This window comes from Hypanus sabinus, chromosome 7 (assembly GCF_030144855.1).
Source record: "Hypanus sabinus isolate sHypSab1 chromosome 7, sHypSab1.hap1, whole genome shotgun sequence".
Classification (NCBI taxonomy): Eukaryota; Metazoa; Chordata; class Chondrichthyes; order Myliobatiformes; family Dasyatidae; genus Hypanus; species Hypanus sabinus.
This window is the reverse complement of record NC_082712.1, coordinates 97,176,611-97,194,963: the sequence shown is the minus strand read 5'-3', so window position 1 is coordinate 97,194,963 and position 18,353 is coordinate 97,176,611. Positions and strand designations below refer to the sequence as shown.

The window sequence follows — 18,353 nt, the reverse complement described above, 5'->3', positions numbered from 1 at the left end:
CCTACTGCGCAGAGAGAAAAGAAAAAAAAACGTGCAAACAATGAAAGTAAGCAAATAGCAAATAGCTGGAAAGAGTCAGTGTCTGTGAAAAGAGAAACAAGGTCAATGGTTATGGGTGGGATATCATCTGTTGAAAGATTATCTATCTGTAATACTACATCTTTACGTCCCTAACTAGTTTTACAGATTGTTTATTGTCCAAACCAGGAAATATGGCAGACTGTTTGGATACAATCTGCTCTCATAAATAAGAATGCAATTTTGAACAGGGAGATTATTCCCCAGTTCTGAAGAAAAGCTATTAGAACATAGAAATTACAGCACAGTGAAGAGCATTTGGCCCACGATGTTCCCATTACTGTTTGTGTAGTTTTGCTCTGTGAGTATGTGGTGCCGTAGATATTGTGGATATCTCGGGGGGCACAACTGTCCAGAAACTGCTGAACCAGCATGTAAGTAACACGGCTACCAAAGCAGCGAATCACCTGCTGAATCTGCCAAGATTCTGTACTATTCAGAAAGAAATCATCAAGAGTATGATTGAGTACTTTCCAGTTCCCTGTGTGAGTGCAGTGCCAACAATTATGAGGAAGTGGAACATCTCCAAGGACAATGTGGCCTTGCCACCACCCTAAACCTCCATTCTTGTCATCAATAGCATGTATTTGCAGACTTGAGTACGATCGGCAGACAAACCACCAAGCACTGTCTGCCACCAAGAGAGACAAGGGCAATGGGCAGATGGGAATACTATAGCTACAGGTTTCCTCTGAGTTACACGCCGTCCTGGTAAATGTCACCACATACTGCCCTGAGATTCATTTCCTTGCAGGCATTCATGGGGATAATAACTGTTCCTGAACCTGTTGGTGTAGGGTCTAAGGCTTCTGGACCTCCTGCCTGATGGTGGCAGTGTGAAGAGAGAAGAGACCTGAGTAGTGGGGGCCCTTGGTGATGGACGCTGCTTTCTTGTGCCATGTAAATGTGCTCAATGATGGGGAGGGCTTAGCCTGTGACAGATCGGTTAGTATCCAGGTTGGGTTGTTTCTGTCCTGTGTGTTAGTGGGAGTTTTTCTACCCCAACTCTGACTGATTTTACAACCTGCAGACTCACTTTCAAAGACTCTTCAACTCACGTTCTCAGTATGATCTATCCATCTAAACACTGACCCATCTGGGTAACTTGTCCTTTTTTCTACATTTGTCATTTGCCAGTCTTTGTTTCGGTATCGTTCTTCACAAATTCTGTTGAATTTCTTTATTTTCCGGGTAAAAACAGCCACAGAAAGTTGCCGTGGTTCAGTGGTGCCATTGTTGGGATTATCTTGGAGAACCTGTCCCAGGGTCCAGCACGTCAATGCGAACATGAAGAAAGCACAGCAGTGCCTCTGCTTCCTTAGGAGTTAGCAAAGATTCGGCATGACAGCTAAAACTTCAGTAGATTTCTGCAAATGTGGAGTGGAAAGTGTACTGGCTGACTGCATCACAGCCTGGCATGGGAACACCAATGTCTTTGAATGAAAAATCCTGTAAAAGGTAGTGGATTAAAGACCTCCTAACCATTGAGCACATCTACACGAAGTACTGCCATAGGAAAGCAGCATCCATCATCGGGAGCCCCACCACCCAGGCCAGGCTCTCTTCTCGCTGCTGCCATCTGGTAGAAGGTACAGAAGCCTCAGGACTTGCACCACCAGGTTCAGGAGCAGTTACTGCCCTTCAACCATCAGGCTCTTGAACTGAAGAGGATAACTTCACTCAACTTCACTCACCCCATCACCACAACTAATGGACTCTCTTTAAGGATCCTTCATCTCATGTTCTCGATATGTTTTGCTTAGGCTTTACGCTCTTTCATTTTGTTTTTGCAGTTTGTTGTCATTTGCCTACTGGGTAAACACCCAGGTCACCGTGGTCTTTCGTTGATTCTGATATGGTCATTATTTTATGGATTTATTGAGTTATCCCACAAGAAAATGAACCTCATGTATCTACTTTGACAGTAAGTTTACTTTGCTTATTTTGTGCGGAACCTGCCCTGGGAATGTACTGTAAAATGTTTCTGGATGCAGGAAAGGTCATGGTTATTCATCATGGATCACCTCTGAAGATGAAATAATGACTCTTATCTGAGTAAGGGACTAACGTTCAGAGTTTTCCTTTTGTTTCCATGGGCATGTAATACCAGGCATGCTTGGCACCTGGCTTACTCACCCGGTGTGTCCGTGGATGGTGGCGTGGTGCAGAGGACCACGACTGTGAATGTCCATCTGGTTTACGTGGGCACCGTTCTGCAGCAGAAATTCACAGGCCACCAAGGAACCCTGGAGAAGAGAAAAAAATCAAATCCAAGGTTCAGCTCAATAATCAGCTTTCAAAAGGATGCAGAAACTGAAGATTTTTGCAGGGAGAAATCAGCCCTGCCAGTCCCTGCTGCCTTGTCCCTTTTAAGACATCAGTGGTTCTGTCACTACAGCCATTATACTTCAGGGGCTTTACCCAGGAGTGGAGGCCTGTGCTGGGGTTGGGCGCCTCTATCTGAGTAGGTGGGAAGGTGAGAAAGGGGCTTGCCTTGCTGTTGTTGTTGCTGTCGTTGTCACCTTATTGTCCTGTGAAACATTGTGGGTGTGCTAAGTTGATGCTAGAGTGTGTAGTGATGCTGGTGGGCTGCCCCCAGCACCTCCTCATTGGCTGTTACCACAAATGATGCATTCCACTGCATGTTTTAGTCCACATGTGAGAAATAACTCTGAATCTGAGGTTGGCGGTGATCTCGTAATGCAGACAATCCATCTTTCACAGAACATGTATAGTGGAAGCAGGAAGGGAGGTGATCTCAATAGATTATTAGTCTGTCTGACACATTCCAATCCAGTGGACTGGAATCACCAGGGTCTCTTCCCACTATGCTAACCACACTCAGTGAAATAAACTCTGTTATACTTGCTATATGATAAGGAGGACATGCAAATAGATACAGGCCAGAGCTGAACCACTGGAAACCTAAAGTTCATCTACTTAAGTGTTAGACTCTGTTGGATATCGATAATGTTAGATGCCACAGGCCTGCTCCCCTTGTTTGGTGGCATGACTGATGGCAGGGGAGCTGTGTTGCCTTGTTTGTAGCAAGGACTAGGCCTCAAGCCGTGGGCTTGCCTGCTGCTGCAGTCCAGGAGAGGAGACACTGGAGGCGGTATAGTGTTGCGCCCATGCTCGGTTGGGGGATTACCTTGCCTGTCTGTGTTGCCCCCTCCCCACCAGTGTTCAATCAATGGAATGTCAGGCTGGTTTGTCTGTGCACTGCTGCGAACTACAGCAGCAATTTGCTGGATACGTCAATCAGGGACTTGGGCTATACATGTATTTCTTTTCGGGTGACTGTGTTTTTTGGTCGCTATTTTGAATGTGCTGTGTGTGTTTTGTGCCTCGGCCCCAGATAAATGCTGTTTTTTTGGCTTTGTTCATGTATGATTGAATGATAATTAAACTTGAATTTGATTTGAATTAGGGTTTGATTTTAGTGTTTCCACAAATCCCTAACTGGAACAGAAACAGTCAATGCCATGGTGTAATGCTGACATGGGAGGCTCTTTATAAATGCATAGTTTTTTATTGCTCTGTGCTACCACAGACACACGGGCTGAAATGGACTCTTCCTATAAAAGCCTTCAGTGTCACCATCTGGAATTACAGTGCCAAATATCCTCAGAAGTTATTAGGCCTTGAAAGATATACAGCAGCTGGTGATGTAAAAGATTGCAGTCATACCGGTGTTACTGGCTGGATCAGTGGAGGTTTCGAAAATATATCTGTTACTCTGAAGCCTTTATGAATTTATAACTTTTTAAAAATGTAATGTGACAAAATAGAACCTGTGTGATCCCAGAGTGCTTTGCTGGTTTGGACGGTGTTACGAATGTGCCACAACTCTGAGGGGCCGAAGGGTACAAAGTAGCCCCCTCCTTTGTGAGAATCGCAAGATTGCTATTAATTTGGGTCTGGGACCCAGGAAATGAGAGGGAGACACGCAGAATCCACAAGGGTTTGGAATGTGTCCTAGCCCCCAGAGAGGCGGAACCATTGATAACGACTATTGTCTCTTGGAGACGGAATTGTGTATTGAGTCCTGTACTATTCATTGAAGCCCTCAGGGGATGATCAGAGTGGTCTGGTTGAGGGATTGTATCATCCCAACCTGATTGACATCTGAGACCCCGTGAGTAAGGATAAAAGAGGGTCTGGGGAACAACCCCTTTAGACGCACCAGGAGAAACGCTAGAAATCCTGTGACAGTGTTTACTAGCGACAGCCGGTGGGGCTCGCATGCGTCCTTTTCCTTTGCCTAGGAATTGGCGGGCTTCCATGGAACGGCTTAGCTAAAGGACCGACTACAAAAACGGAACTCTCGAAGGATGGAAATCATAAAAAATGAAAAGCTGACAAGTTTAAATGTCTCTCCCTTGACTCCAACCAAAGACTGCAGCCCTAATGAACTAAGTAACTTTGATATTTCCATCGGACAATACATTATCCCCTAGACAACAACAGAGCTATTTTTTATTCATTATTATTATTATACCCGCACTTTTAGAGTTAGTATTGATGACGTATATTATCTGTATGTTTGCATTGATATTATTTTTGTGTATTTTTACCAATAAATACTGTTAAAAATAGTACCATCAGACTTCAACAGACCTCTCTATCTTTGCTGGTAAGTGACCTAGTTACGGGGTTCGTAACAACGGAAACTTCCAAGAAGTCTATATGTGTTTTATAGCAGGGGGTGTATTTATAATAAGGAATGTTCTGATAACAGAGAAAAACAGGACACAGCTGTCATGGGGGCAAGAAGCATTAAAAGGCAAATTGACTGATATATAAAACAGACCCCACGGATGAGGATAAGGAAGGAATGCCATTTTCGGACGGAACAACCTCAGAGACATCAAGTTGGTGAATTACTGGTCTCTGTAAAAGTATAAAAGTAAAAATTTTATAGTTTTTTCTGCTATAAGATTGAAGCTACCTCCCAACAATTTAACAAACAGAAGGAGACCTTTCCTTGCGAGTAATAGATGTGCTTATAATTGGAATTTGTTGTAGTTTGTTACTGTATAGTAGAAGACCGAGCCGAATGGTATACGGAACGTCGGACTGAACTGGGCCACGAGGATCTGCAGCGGCTGCTGATACAGTAGGTTACTGTCTTACCGGTGTCACTGCCTGGATAAGGGGAGTCTTGTTCTCATCTGACGTGTTCACCCAGTTGACATCAGCTCCGTGTGCGAGTGCATCGGCCATGACAGGCAGATTTTGGAGTGCGGCGGCTCGGTAAAGCAGCGCCCCTGGATGGAGGTCCCGCAGCTCCTCCATGCTCTCGTTGGGCGAGGGCGCTTTGTAATTAACATCTGCAAGTGGGGAAGCAGGAGGAGGGAAAGATGTGTGTTTGCCTCAAGAACAGGTTGCAGTTCACAAGAGTCCCTACAAAACTGAGAAGAGAGTTCAGGCCTTTTTGGAGGGGAGAGATTCAGGTGAACAGACATGCAACACATTATAGAGTCACAGAACACTACAGCACAGTGACAGATCCTTCAGCCCATCTGGTCTCTGCTGAACTGTTATTCTGCCTAGTGCCATTGACCTGCCCTGGACCATTGCTGTCTCAATCCCTCCCATCGTTGGACCTACAGGAAAGGATAGAACTGGACTCGTAGATCACTTTGTTCAGCTGCCTTTTCCAGGCACTCACAACTAAAGAAAGAACACTCAGATTTGTATTTCTGTATCAGAAGTTTGCCGCTGTTGTACTAGTTAGGCACGGGGTACTCTTTGCCTATGTGTTAGAATCTTTCCAGTTGAATTCCTGCTTTGGAATCAAGATCGTAAGTGACCTGCTTTGTTATTTCCAGAGCAGTGCTGAGAGAGAAAGAGAGAATGAATGAGCAGGAATGTTGTGCTGAGGGAGAGTGAATTGCTGAGGGAGAGTGAATTGCAGGAATGCTGTGCTGAGGGAGAGTGAATTGCTGAGGGAGAGTGAATTGCAGGAATGTTGTGCTGAGGGAGAGTGAATTGTTGAGGGAGAGTGAATTGCAGGAATGCTGTGCTGAGGGAGAGTGAGTTGCTGAGGGAGAGTGAATTGCAGGAATGCTGTGCTGAGGGAGAGTGAATTGCTGAGGGAGAGTGAATTGCAGGAATGTTGTGCTGAGGGAGAGTGAATTGTTGAGGGAGAGTGAATTGCAGGAATGCTGTGCTGAGGGAGAGTGAATTGCAGGAATGCTGTGCTGAGGGAGAGTGAGTTGCTGAGGGAGAGTGAATTGCTGAGGGAGAGTGAATTGCTGAGGGAGAGTGAATTGCAGGAATGCTGTGCTGAGGGAGAGTGAATTGCAGGAATGTTGTGCTGAGGGAGAGTGAATTGCTGAGGGAGAGTGAATTGCAGGAATGCTGTGCTGAGGGAGAGTGAATTGCTGAGGGAGAGTGAATTGCAGGAATGCTGTGCTGAGGGAGAGTGAATTGCTGAGGGAGAGTGAATTGCAGGAATGCTGTGCTGAGGGAGAGTGAATTGCAGGAATGCTGTGCTGAGGGAGAGTGAATTGCAGGAATGTTGTGCTGAGGGAGAGTGAATTGCAGGAATGTTGTGCTGAGGGAGAGTGAATTGTTGAGGGAGAGTGAATTGCAGGAATGTTGTGCTGAGGGAGAGTGAATTGCTGAGGGAGAGTGAATTGCAGGAATGCTGTGCTGAGGGAGAGTGAATTGCAGGAATGCTGTGCTGAGGGAGAGTGAATTGCTGAAGGAGAGTGAATTGCAGGAATGCTGTGCTGAGGGAGAGTGAATTGCTGAGGGAGAGTGAATTGCAGGAATGCTGTGCTGAGGGAGAGTGAATTGCTGAGGGAGAGTGAATTGCTGAAGGAGAGTGAATTGCAGGAATGCTGTGCTGAGGGAGAGTGAATTGCTGAGGGAGAGTGAATTGCAGGAATGCTGTGCTGAGGGAGAGTGAATTGCTGAAGGAGAGTGAATTGCAGGAATGCTGTGCTGAGGGAGAGTGAATTGCAGGAATGTTGTGCTGAGGGAGAGTGAGTTGCTGAGGGAGAGTGAATTGCAGGAATGCTGTGCTGAGGGAGAGTGAATTGCTGAGGGAGAGTGAATTGCAGGAATGCTGTGCTGAGGGAGAGTGAATTGCTGAGGGAGAGTGAATTGCAGGAATGCTGTGCTGAGGGAGAGTGAATTGCTGAGGGAGAGTGAATTGCAGGAATGCTGTGCTGAGGGAGAGTGAATTGCTGAGGGAGAGTGAATTGCAGGAATGTTGTGCTGAGGGAGAGTGAATTGCAGGAATGTTGTGCTGAGGGAGAGTGAATTGCAGGAATGCTGTGCTGAGGGAGAGTGAATTGCAGGAATGTTGTGCTGAGGGAGAGTGAGTTGCTGAAGGAGAGTGAATTGCAGGAATGCTGTGCTGAGGGAGAGTGAATTGCAGGAATGCTGTGCTGAGGGAGAGTGAATTGCTGAGGGAGAGTGAATTGCAGGAATGCTGTGCTGAGGGAGAGTGAATTGCTGAGGGAGAGTGAATTGCAGGTCTCCATCTGTGTCATTGCAAGAGCAAATGAGAGATCTTCCCGGACAGCAGTTGCTCTGTTTCATTAGGAATTTGAGAATATTTGACATGTCACCAAAGACACAAATTTCTAAAGATGTACTGTGCAGACTATTCTGACTGGCTGCATCACCATTTGGTATGGTGGGGTGGGGAGGCTACTGCACAGGACTGAAATAAGCTGCAGAGACTTGTAAATTCAGTCAGCTCTGTCATGGAGTACCCAGGCCTCTGTAGTATCCAAGACATCTTCAAGCAGCGATGCATCTGTCATTAAGGTCCCCATCACCCACATCATGCCTTGTTCTCATTGTTACCATCAAGAAGGAGGCACACACTCAGTGATTCAGGAACAGCTTCTTCCCCTCTGCATCCAATTTCTGAATGGACAATGAACCCACGAACACTACCTTGTAATGTCTAATTTCTTTTTTTTCGCCACTTATTTAGAAACATAGAAAGCCTGCAGTACAATACAAGCCCTGCGGCCCAGAAAGCTGTGCTGAACATGTCCCTATCTTAGAACTACCTAGGCTTTACCCATAGCCCTCTACTTTTCTAAGCTCCATGTATTCATCCAGAAGTCTCTTAAAAGACCCTATTGTTTCCGCCTCCACCACTGTCACCGACAGCCCATTCCACGCACTGCGTAAAAAACTTACCCCTGATATCTCCTCTGTACCTATTTCCAAGCGTTTAAAACTATGCCTTCTCATGTTAGCCACTTCAGCTCTGGGAAAAAGCCTCTGACTATCCACATGATTAAAGCCTCTCATTATCTTGTACACCTCTATCAGGTCATCTCATCCTCCATCGCTCCAAGGAGAAAAGGCCAAGTTCACTCAACCTATTCTCATAAGGCATGCCCCCCATCCTTGTAAATCTCCTCTGCACCTTTTCTATGGTTTCCACATCCTTCCTGTAGTGAGGTGACCAGAACTGAGCACAGTACTCCAAGTGGGGTCTGACCAGGGTCCTATGTAGCTGAAACATTACCTGTCGGCTCTTAAACTCAATCCCACGATTGATGAAGGCCAATGCACCATACGCCTTTTCAACCACACAGTTAACCTGTGCAGCAGCTTTGAGTGTCCTATGGACTCAGACCCCAAGATCCCTTTGATCCTGCACACTGCCAAGAGTCTTACCATTAATACTATATTTTGCCATCATATTTGACCTACCAAAATGAACCACCTCACACTATCTGGATTGAACTCCATCTGCCACTTCTCAGCCCAGTTTTGCATCCTATCAATGTCCCACTGTAACCTCTGACAGCCCTCCACACCATCCACAATACCCCCCAACCTTTGTGTCATCAGCAAATTTACCAACACAACCCTCCACTTCCTCATCCAGGTCATTTATAAACATTTAACTATTTAATACATACATACTTACTGTAATTCACAATTTTTTCTATTATGTATTTCCTTGCCCTGTTGCTGTAAAGACAACAAATTTCACTACGTATGCCAGTGATAATAAAGCTGATTCTGATTCTGAAAGACACCCAGATTTAGGAGTGAGAAATGCTGGGAGGATCTCTCCAGATCCCACACCACCAGGTTCAGGAACAGTTATTACCCTTCAATCATCAGGCTCCTCAACCAGTGTGGACAACTTCAGTCACCACAACAGTAAGCTGATTCCACAAACCACAGACTCACTTTCAGGGACTCTACAAGTCATGTCTCAGTAACATTTATTTACTTTTAAAAATTATTGTAAGACTTGTCAGTCGCTGTTTACGTACAGCTTTTATGTAAATTCCATTGTATTTATTTATTTTGCTGTGCATGTCTGCAAGCAAATGAATCTCAGGGTAGTACATGGTGAAATATCTGGTAATAAATTCACCTTGACTTTAGAGATCCAGGCAATGAAATGGGCTAGAAGACCCGGCCCAGATTTTGGTGTCTGATTCATGCTCCTGACCCAGGAGAGCCAGGGTGCAGTTTCTCCAGATAATGAACTACACCTCAATGTTACTGACTTACAGGTGCCCTCGAAAGCATTTAAACCTGCCAAAGGAGTCTGAAGTGATCACAAAGTCTTTGCAGTTTTAAAATCTCGGCACCTGCAATCTTACCTTTTCCCCGAGACTTCACGAAGGGCTTGGGTGGTTTTTCTGGTTTGGGGGGCCTTTCCAATGTGCTGGTGCGTTGGTTAGGTTTTGAGCTGCTTTTATGCAGCCTAACGGCACTTTCAGGCAACTTCTGAATGAATTTCTTCTCCACGTACTTGGCCCGGATCCAGGCTTCCTTCTCCTGCCTGTGGAAGGAGCAACAAGAGGTTATCATTGATCATGACGGGTGTTCCTCAGTTCTCAGGAGCTAAATAGGAGCCCCCCCAATAGCCTGTCTCAGTTCTCCTTACCGAGGCGAGCCAGGGTGCGGTTTCTTCACTGTCATATCCTCGATTCGTGCTTCATAGATCTGGTTTATGTTAGAGTTCCCCAGCTCACACATTAGCTGTTGGTGAGACAGTAGGCAGAGTGAGTGAGGGGGAAACAGCCTGTGGTGGAATGGGAGGGGGAAAGAGACAGACAGATATATATATATATATATATATATAGAGAGAGAGAGAGAGAGAGAGAGAGAGAGAGAGAGAGAGAGAGAGAGAGAGAGAGAGAGAGAGAGAGAGAGAGAGAGAGAGAGAGAGAGAGTGGGAGGGAGAGGGAGAGAAAGAATGTGTGGTTGTGAGCTAGTTAGGACCGAGTGCGGGAGGTAGCGGAAGGAGGGTAGAGAGAGAGAGGCAGACAGACAGAGACGAAAGACAGAGAAAGAGAGGGAGAAAGAGGGAGAGAGGGGAAGAGAGGGGGAGAGAGGGAGAAAGAGGGAAAGAGAGGGAGAAAGAGATAGACAGACAGATAGAGACAACGAAAGAGAGGGAGAGAGAGGGAGGAGAGAAGGAGAGAGAGACAGACAGACAGACAGAGACAAAGAAAGAGAGAAAGAGGGTGGGAAAGAATGTGTGGTTGTGAGCTAGTCAGGACAAGAAGGAGTGGGAAGGAATAGAGGTGAGAGAGGGTAGCGAGAGCAGGGAGGAAGGGGCAAATGAGAGGCATGTGGAAGGATAGATAATATTTTTAGATTAGCTTTATTTGCCACACACACATTGAGACATTGAGTTTGCGCCAAATGAAATCAGCAAGGACGGTGCTGTGGGAAGCTGCAAGTGTTGCAACTTAGCATGTGCACAGTTCACTAAGCAGAACCCACAGGTGTTTGGACTTTGGGAGGAAACCGGAGCACCCTGAGGGGACCGGAGCACCCAGAGGGAACTGGAACACACAGAGGGGACTGGAGCACCCTGAGGGGACCGGAGCACCCAGAGGGAACTGGAACACACAGAGGGGACCGGAGCACGCAGAGGAAACCGGAGCACCCTGAGGGGACCGGAGCACGCAGAGGAAACCGGAGCACCCTGAGGGGACCGGAGCACGCAGGAGGAACCGGAGCACCCTGAGGGGACCGGAGCACGCAGGAGGAACCGGAGCACCCAGAGGGAACTGGAACACACAGAGGGGACCGGAGCACGCAGAGGAAACCGGAGCACCCTGAGGGGACCGGAGCACGCAGGAGGAACCGGAGCACCCAGAGGGAACTGGAACACACAGAGGGGACCGGAGCACGCAGAGGAAACCGGAGCACCCTGAGGGGACCGGAGCACGCAGGAGGAAACCGGAGCACCCTGAGGGGACTGGAGCACGCAGAGGAAACCGGAGCACCCTGAGGGGACCGGAGCACGCAGGAGGAACCGGAGCACCCTGAGGGGACCGGAGCACCCAGAGGGAACTGGAACACACTGAGGGGACCGGAGCACGCAGGAGGAACCGGAGCACGCAGAGGGAACTGGAGCACGCAGAGGGGACTGGAGCACGCAGGAGGAACCGGAGCACGCAGAGGGAACCAGAGCACGCAGAGGGAACTGGAACACACAGAGGGGACTGGAGCATGCAGAGGAAACCGGAGCACGCAGAGGGGACTGGAGCACGCAGAAGGAACCCACACAGTCATGGGGAGAAGGTACAAGCTCCTTACATATGGTGTTGAGAATGGAACACAGGTCGCCTGTACTGTAAAGTACCGTGCTAACCACTACGCTACTACGCTGTCCTGTTATAGACAGGTGGACCTCTTATAGTGGCAAGGAAATTATTGAAGGAGATTTTCAAGCATTGAATCTACTCATATTAGAGATGGTCAGTGGCATGTGTGTGTGTGTGTGTGTATATATACAGGTAGCTGTGGGTGGGGCTCATGTCTTACAATCTTGACTGAGATTTTTGAGGAGGTGATAATTATGATTGTTGTGGGTAGGGCCATGAACATAGTTTATGCAAACTTTAGTTAATGACGAGTTTATTCATGGTAGTCTGACCCAGAAGATTAAGCAATATAGAATCTATGAAAACTTGGTCAGACTGCATTCAAAGTTGGCTTGGATATAGAAAGCAAAGGAGTAATGGGGAGGGGTGTTAATCTGTCTTAGGTCTGTGACCAGTGGTGTTCCACAAGTATTAATTTTGGGACCTCTGTTTATACATACTGATGCACCATCAATAACTCCCTCTGAGACGTGAAGGCGAGATATCGGCTTTTATTGACTGGAAGAAGGAACAAGCAGTGAGTGACCACCATACTACATCCTGGAGACTGAGAGGCCGGGCTGAGGCCTCAATCTCTTTTATACGGGGGTCTGTGGGAGGAGACACAGGAGCAGTCAGCAGGGGGCGTGTCCAGACAGGTGTATGTAGTTCACCACACATACAGTAGGTGTCAAAATGATTGTTGTGATGTGTATAGTGTAGTGGGTAGTGCTTGTCACTCTCACTTTCAGCTTGCACCACTGGCTAGCAGTCTTGCGAAAAGGAGAGCTGAACACTGACAGGTCACCGGAACGTAGCCTCTCCAACAACAAGCCTCACGTGGAACCTCTTCCCTGGTGACACATGGAAACGGAACTCCTTTGGGACTCGGGCTGGACAGGAGGTCTGGCCCCTGCACGTGTAGTACACAGGCCCGCCGGTGTGTGGACACGCCCTGGTGCTCGTGAACCTGATCCCCAGCCATGGGTAAATAGCCCCACTGCCTCGTGGGCAGCCTGGGGAGAGACGAAGGCTACGGCAGTAAACCCTGGCAGCAAATCTGGAGTGGAACCCCTAAGACGACTGGACATTATTGAACATCCTTCCAGCAGCTCCTGCAGCCAAGTTGGTGCCAAATTAATTGCTTTTTAAGTTTTCCTTTGCACTACACCGGTGAGGCTGAGAGGGGCATCTTGACAACTGGGCATCTCAGGATCTCTGTAACTTTCACCCAAGCTTGGGATGACTATTGACACCCATAGTCCTTCGAGACAGATGGATGCAAACCATATATATCAGCAGGATCTGTAGGAGAAATGGACATCACCTTCCCTGATGCCCCTCCTTCTCCCATGGTCCAATGGTCCATTCTCCTCTCCTGTCAGGTCCCCACTTCTTCAACCCTTTACCTCTTCCACCTATCACCACTCAGCTTCTCACTTCATTCCCCTTCCCCTCACCTGATCTCGCTTATTACCTGCAGCTTGCATGCCTCCCCACCCCCCCCACCTCCTTATTCTGTCTTCTGTCCCCTTCCTTTCCAGTCCTGATGAAAGCCCTCAGCCCAAAATACTGACTGTTTATTCCTCTCCAAAAATGCTGCTGTGTTCTAGTATTTTGTGTGTGCTGCTCTGGATTTCCAGAATCTCCAGATGGTGTGTAATGTGTAATGTGGGCCGACGGTGACAGGGAATGGCAGGATCATCGACGTTCAGAGGGATCCATAACTCCGTGAAGGTTGTAAGGCAAATAGATCGGGTGGCTGAGAAGACAGAAGTATTGAGCAGAACTGTAGGGGAGTCATGTCACAGTCGTTTACACCTTAGCCGCATTTGGAGCATTGTGTGCAGTTCTGGTTGCTGCATTGCAGGTAGGGTGTGGAGAGTCTGCAGAAGGTACCAAAGAGCTGCTGGATTAGATATTATCAACTTTAAGGAGAAGTTGGGCAAATTTGGGTTGTTTTCGCTGGAATATTGGAGGCTGATAGAACAATGTTAAATTCGGAGAGGTATACGTGGGCCTTTTTCCCAGGATGGAAATGTCAAATACTAGAGAGCGGAGTGAGAGGGGGGAAGTTTAAGGGAGGTTTACAAGGCAAGTTTTGCTTTATGTAGAGACTGGCCATCAAGTCTGCTCCACTATTTCATCATGGCTGACCCATTTCCCTCTCAGCCCCAGTCTCCTGCCTTCTCCCCGTATCCCTTCAAGAATCTATCAGCCTCGGCCTTAACTATACCCAGTGACATGGCCTTCACTGCCGCCTGTGGTAACCAATTCCACAAATTCTCCAAAGTCGCAGTCGGATCCTCGGTCTCGCTGACGTTTTGTTGTGACATCTCACAAGTAGCTTGCCCCATAGATAGGGGTAGGTTTAAAGAGGAATTCTAGGGTTAGTAAACCCTACCTTTTCAGCAGCTGAGCTACGTGGCATGAAACATGTCATGCTGGGTGGAAGCTGTCACTTTTGATAAGCATTTCAGTGCGGGGAGATGCAGCAGGTGTAAGAGAGAGAGGGTGTTGTGTTGTAAAGGTTTAGAGCAGGGCCTCCTAACGTTTTTTATACCATGGACCAATGCCATTAAGCAAGGGGCCTGGAGACCCCAGGATGGGAACCTCTGGTTTGGAGGAGGTGGGCCGAATGCAGGCAAATGGGATTAGCTCAGGAACTCACCTCTCCCCGCATGGATGAGCTTAACCAAATGGACTGTTTCTGTGCTGTAGCAGATAGGATTCAAAGGGAGAGTGGGAAGTGTTAGATGGAATGAGAGAGAGAAGGAGCTGAGGGTGAAATACGGCAGAAGGGGAGAGTTGGGGGAGTATCAGTGGAATAGAGGATCATGTAGAAAAGGGTGAGAGCTGGAGGGAGCTTCAACGTCAGAATGACCCTTTGCCTGGGTGGAGCAGACTCACCTTCAACAATTCAGGCTCCCAAGAATCAAGAGTCAGTGACCGGACTTTGGAGAAGTGCACTCCCAGGCTCCTATCAGACACAAGAGAAACAGTTAATTCTCATGATTTGGAGTCTCAGGACCTTATTCTTCAGCCTCAGATCAGGTGCTCGTTTCCAGAGCTCATTCCTCGCACTCAGTCCCATGATTTACTCTTGACCTCGATTTCTGACATTCAAATACTAGAAGTCAGGTGGAAAATATAAAACTAAAATTAAAATGTGAAGGTCTTTTAAAACAAAAACCCAAGAGTTTCTTCTCCAAGGCAGTTAATCTGATCAACCATTCTAGTTAGCCCCCCTGCTTCCCTCTATACCGCGTCACCTCGCTACACCCTGAAGAGGTTTAAATCTTCTCCTTAATGGGAGTTCAGTAGACCCTCTCTCACTGCTCCCCCTGTGATCTCTGCCTCCCCCTGAAACTTCTCACCTGCCTATCGCATTCCCTTGGGTCCCCTCCTCCTTCCCTTTCTCCTACGGTCTACTCTCCTTCCCTTTCTCCTACGGTCTACTCTCCTTTCCTTTCTCCTACGGTCTACTCTCCTTTCCTTTCTCCTATGGTCTACTCTCCTTTCCTTTCTCCTATGGTCTACTCTCCTTCCCTTTCTCCTACGGTCTACTCTCCTTCCCTTTCTCCTACGGTCTACTCTCCTTCCCTTTCTCCTACGGTCTACTCTCCTTTCCTTTCTCCTATGGTCTACTCTCCTTTCCTTTCTCCTACGGTCTACTCTCCTTCCCTTTCTCCTACGGTCTACTCTCCTTCCCTTTCTCCTACAGTCTACTCTCCTTTCCTTTCTCCTACGGTCTACTCTCCTTTCCTTTCTCCTACGGTCTACTCTCCTTTCCTTTCTCCTACGGTCTACTCTCCTTCCCTTTCTCCTACGGTCTACTCTTCTTTCCTTTCTCCTATGGTCTACTCTCCTTTCCTTTCTCCTACGGTCTACTCTCCTTCCCTTCCTCCTACGGTCTACTCTCCTTTCCTTTCTCCTACGGTCTACTTTCCTTTCTCCTATGGTCTACTCTCCTTTCCTTTCACACTCTTTCCCCTCCATCCCACCTGGCTTCACCTGTCACCTTCTAGCTATCCTCCTCCCCCTCCTCTCACCTTTTTACTCTGGCATCTTCCCCCTCATTTCCAGTCCCAAAGAATGGTCTTGGCCTGCAACGTCAACTGTTTATTCATCTCCATAGATGCTGCCTGACCTGCTGAGTTGCTCCAGCGTGTGTTGCTTTTTATAATGCTGTTTACATTGTCAATACATGCCGATACATACTTACACTCACAAAACGCCAGGGATTCTGCAGTTCAGGCAGCATCTAAACATCCCCATGCATCACTGGCACCAGCCTGCCCACCGTCATACAGAAAGGTGCTGGAAAAGGGCCAGTAACATCATGAAGGGTCCCACCCACCCTGCTCACGGACTGGTTGTCCCACTCCCATCAGGGAGGAGGTTACGTAGCATCCACGCCAGGACCACCAGGCTCAAAAACAGTTACTTTCCCCAAGCAGTGAGGCTGATCAACACCCCCACCCACTAACTCCACCATTACTTTATATTTCCCACCAGTCACCTTATGTACAGCCTAGCCTCACCTTATGGATGTACAGTCAATCTATCTGATGTAGTTAAATTGATTGTGGTTTATTATCATGTACTTTATATGTGTTTTTTTGTGCTGCATCTGATCTGGAGTAACAATTATTTTGTTCTCTTTACAGCTGTGAACAGGAATGGCATTAAACAATCTCAGACCTTGAATAAAGAGTCAATGTTTTGGACTGAGGACCTCTCCATAGCTGCTGCCTGACCCATCGAGTTCCTCCAGCAGTTTGTGTGAGTTGCTTTGGAGTTCCGGCGTCTGCAGAGTCTCCTGACTTTATAACATGCTATTATTTTTGTACTTATGCACGTTTTATTCCATTTCTGTACTCTAACCTCTAACTTTTTGTTTAATATAATTATTGGTTCTTGAATGTTGTTGCTTCTTTTTTGCAAGTCACTCCCTGACCAACAAGTTGCTGCTACATGTAATGTGGGTAAATGAAGTTCCATAGGTGTGTGGTGGAGTGCGTATTAACCGGCTGCATCACTGCCCGGCGTAGAAACACCAATGCCCTGGAATGGAAAGGCCTACAAAAGATACTGGATTCAGCCCAGTCCATCATGGATAGAGCCCTCCCCATCACTGAGCACTGCTACACAAAACACTGTCGCAGGAAAGCAGCATCCATCATCAGGGACCCCCACCATCCAGGACAAGCTCTCTTCTAGCTGCTGCCATCAGGAAGAAGGTACAGGAGCCTCAGGACTCACACCGCCAGGTTCAGGAACAGTTATTGCCTCTCAACCAGCAGAACAAAATCGAATAACTACACTCACTTGCCCATCCATTAAAATATTCCCACCACCAATGATCTCACTACCATGAACTCTTTACTCATTATCTCATGTTCTTGTTATTTATTTAGATTTGAATTTGCATAATTTGTTGCCTTCTACACTCTGGCTGATCCAGCATTGATCCTGCTATAGTTACTATCTATAGATTTGCTGAGGTTGTATACTGTATATATTCTCTGATAAGCAATTGAACCACTGAATCATTGAAATGTCTGTAAGAGAATGAATCTCAGGGTGGTATGTCTAGATTCAGATATGAGCCCAAAAAAACAAAAAGAAAATCCAAGTTTAACTATATGGTAGCATATCAATATTTTGACAATAAGTTTACTTTGGCTATGTAGAGAGGCCAGGTAGGAGTAGATCAGAATACTGGAATGTAGAGAGGCCAAAAACACGGATGAGGACTTCAGCTGGGACTGGGCAGGAATTGAGATGGCATGGAGATGGAAATTTGGTACAAATACAAGTTCTGAAGCTAAAGTTGGAGGGAGGGGTAACACTGAGGCTAAGAGCAGTCTGTTTCGGTTCCAGTCACCAAAGAGAAGACAGAGCCAGCAGCCATGGAAGAAAGCGATACCAGCTGAAAGTTATGGCTTTGGAATGTGCAGTATTTCACTGGAGAAACTTCTGCCTCTCCAATGCTGGCTTCGGAGGACTTAGAGCGAAGAGGGTCATTATTAAAATCAGAATTTCTGGGCTAGGAAAAATAAAGGAGGACAGTAATTGGAGTTTTTGAATCTGAGTGAATGTTATGAATGGTGCGACATCCCCAGCATTGAGATGGAAAATAAAACAACCACAATGCAATGGACTAATTCTTCCCCAGCGTTGTTAGAGATCTTTTCCATTGTGTTTGGTGGTTCACTAGCCAGAATTTGACCATAAGACCAAAAGACATGGGAGCAGAATTAGGCCATTCAGCCCATCGTCTGCTCTACCATTTCATCATGGCTGATTTATTTTCCCTTTCAATGCCATTCTGCTGCCTTCTCCATGTAACCTTCGATGCTCTAAAAAATCAAGAGCCTATCAGCCTCTGCTTTAAATAATCCCAGTGACTTGGCCTCCACAGCTGCCTGTAGCAATGAATTCCACAGATTCACCACCCTCTGGCTGAAGAAATTCCTCCTTGTCCCTGTTCTAAATGGACCTGCTTGTATTCTGAGGCTTTTGTTATTTAGAATTAAGACTTCGGTTGTAAATCCATAAATTTCAAACTGGGCTCTTTTGTGTGATGTCTGGAAACATAGAAAAGTGGGCAAAGTCTGGAGCTTTCTGAACTCGAAGTTTGCCAGGGCTAGAGGAGAGACAAAA

At 46.9% G+C, this 18,353-nt stretch overlaps 1 protein-coding gene and 1 long non-coding RNA gene across 4 annotated transcripts in view; one reads left to right on the top strand and one right to left on the bottom strand.

Moving 5' to 3' along the window:
- Positions 1-16,565, top strand: part of LOC132397022 (uncharacterized) — a 20,545-nt gene extending 3,980 nt beyond the window's left edge. The window contains exons 2-3 of the long non-coding RNA XR_009513233.1: positions 1-46; positions 16,355-16,565. The exon at positions 1-46 is cut by the window's left edge and continues 43 nt beyond it. This is a non-coding gene — a long non-coding RNA (uncharacterized LOC132397022). The remainder of the gene's footprint in view (positions 47-16,354) is intronic.
- Positions 1-18,353, bottom strand: part of LOC132397021 (arf-GAP with coiled-coil, ANK repeat and PH domain-containing protein 2-like) — a 159,235-nt gene that overhangs the window by 15,869 nt on the left and 125,013 nt on the right. For all 3 annotated transcript variants that reach the window (XM_059975246.1, XM_059975247.1, XM_059975248.1), the window contains exons 15-19: positions 14,595-14,664; positions 9,971-10,065; positions 9,684-9,865; positions 5,215-5,411; positions 2,215-2,324 (exon numbers count right to left, since the gene is read on the bottom strand). In XM_059975246.1, the coding sequence (XP_059831229.1) occupies positions 2,215-2,324; positions 5,215-5,411; positions 9,684-9,865; positions 9,971-10,065; positions 14,595-14,664 (654 nt within the window). The remainder of the gene's footprint in view (positions 1-2,214; positions 2,325-5,214; positions 5,412-9,683; positions 9,866-9,970; positions 10,066-14,594; positions 14,665-18,353) is intronic.